Source organism: Cyprinodon variegatus, unplaced genomic scaffold (assembly GCF_000732505.1).
Source record: "Cyprinodon variegatus isolate N-32 unplaced genomic scaffold, C_variegatus-1.0 Scaffold1226, whole genome shotgun sequence".
Taxonomy (NCBI): Eukaryota; Metazoa; Chordata; class Actinopteri; order Cyprinodontiformes; family Cyprinodontidae; genus Cyprinodon; species Cyprinodon variegatus.
The window spans coordinates 126,725-128,556 of record NW_015151679.1 but is presented as its reverse complement, the minus strand read 5'-3'; the positions used below and the strand labels follow the sequence as shown (position 1 = coordinate 128,556).

General features: G+C 38.0%; 1 protein-coding gene across 1 annotated transcript in view; it reads right to left on the bottom strand.

Moving 5' to 3' along the window:
- The window catches only part of LOC107102267 (vacuolar protein sorting-associated protein 13B-like), a gene marked incomplete at its 3' end in the record, with an annotated part of 78,672 nt that overhangs the window by 72,397 nt on the left and 4,443 nt on the right, over positions 1-1,832 (bottom strand). The window contains exon 2 of the mRNA XM_015401498.1: positions 1,511-1,667. Within this exon, the coding sequence (XP_015256984.1) occupies positions 1,511-1,657 (147 nt within the window). The remainder of the gene's footprint in view (positions 1-1,510; positions 1,668-1,832) is intronic.

Sequence of the window (1,832 nt, the reverse complement as noted above, 5' to 3'; positions counted from 1 at the left end):
CCTTTGCCGCATGTCTCTCCCTCCCTCTCTCTCAGACACCCTTTCATGTCAGCCTACTGTCGAAAAAACGAGCCACTAGTGCAGTAATAACATAATAATGTAGTAGAGTCTCTATCGAGGACCATTTGCACACTCAAAGAGTTTTAAAGACGGATCAGCTGAGGTATATTCATTTGTGTTCATAGAGAAGAGGAATGAGGGGACAACACACCTCTTAGCAGCAAAGGTGCTAATGGTTCTGCTGCGGGGGAAGATGCTTGTCAGTATCACCCAATACTGTAAGTCAGTCCAGAAGCCGGTGATCCGAAGACAGGTGGAGGGTCACGCTGTAAACTGGGTAAGCTTCTGGTGGCAAATTTATCGTTTGATGGTGTTGAAAGCTGAACCCAAATCTGCAAATCTGGACCCTGCTGTACATCCCTGGGTGGTCAAAGAGTCTCAAGTTTAAACGTAGTCTTAAACCGACAGCATGATCTGATGACTAGTTACGCAGCAGGGGGCTTTTGATCTCCTTCAGATGCTTCATAATCAGTCCCTCAAATGATTTCATGACATTAGGGTCAGTAGTCAGTTAATCCTGTTATTGCTTTCGATGTTGGTATCTTAAGGCTAAACAATTTATTACATCTGCAACATGATCACATAAAAATTACATTTTAGTTTTAATGAGTCACTCATGTTTTGGCCCTGTAGCTTATGGTATTAAGCTTACGTTTGAGGGTTTGTCGCCAAAAAAATAAATAAAAGAGACGAGAGAGATGCAGCCAGAGTGCAGACCCATGCATATAGACTAGAAGTAAACAGTTTTCCACGCAAAAGTTAAATCCTGTGACAATGGACTCTGGACAAGAGAACATCAAGGACATGAAAACATTGAAACCCTGAAGCCAAACATGTATTTGTGTGCAGGTAGGAGGGAAAAAATCTAAATAAAACTGAAATCACAATTTTTGCTTCAACAAATAGATAAAACATTTGATTTTAAGCATAAGTTTAAAGCTCTCATATTCTTATAACCAGTTCAAAACAAAGTTTATAGATAATATTGTTATCTTTGTGTTTCCGAAAGTAATGACCATTCATCTGCATTTTAACACTATTAATGTTTCCCAGGGAAATGGATGTCAGTCTTCTTATTTATTTCTATCTTTTGGTTATTTTGGTCCTTGGTTGCATGAATTATTTAAAGAAATTCCATAAAAGATAATTATATTTGATTTAGCTTGTTACCTGGTTTAATATAACAACAAAAATTGTTTGTTGTTTGTCAGAGACACGCTATTTAGAATATAATATTTTCATAACTAAGCACAATGAAATTTACACCAAAGGATAGGACACTTTTCCATAATTATATGTCATTATTTAGTTCATTTTACTTAATGCATATTTATCAATTTTCCTATTAACTGAGCTTTTAGGACAATTATTTAAAGCTTTTATTGCAACAGATTGCATTGCAGCAATGTGTCGAGTCAGAAAAGCAAAAAATATATTGAGGATACGTTACCTGCTCCAACACATCCAGCTTCAGGTCCAACTTGCTGAGCACCACGTCCCCTCCCCATAGAGAAAGCTGCAGGTCGGAGGGCTTCAGGTTCTTGATGTACTTGTTCACATAGCTCATCAAGAGCGGCGTCACGTAGGACTCCAGCATCTTTTCACTGCTGTGGAGACAAATCAAACGCTGAAATGTCTTGGAACATTTTGTGTTCACTGGAACAGTTTTCCATTAAACACTGGGGTTACAGGGTTTTTTTTGTGTGTGTTGTGCAAAACAGTCCAGAAATGTAACCTCTATGTGCAATAATCTCAACCAATCAGGACTAATT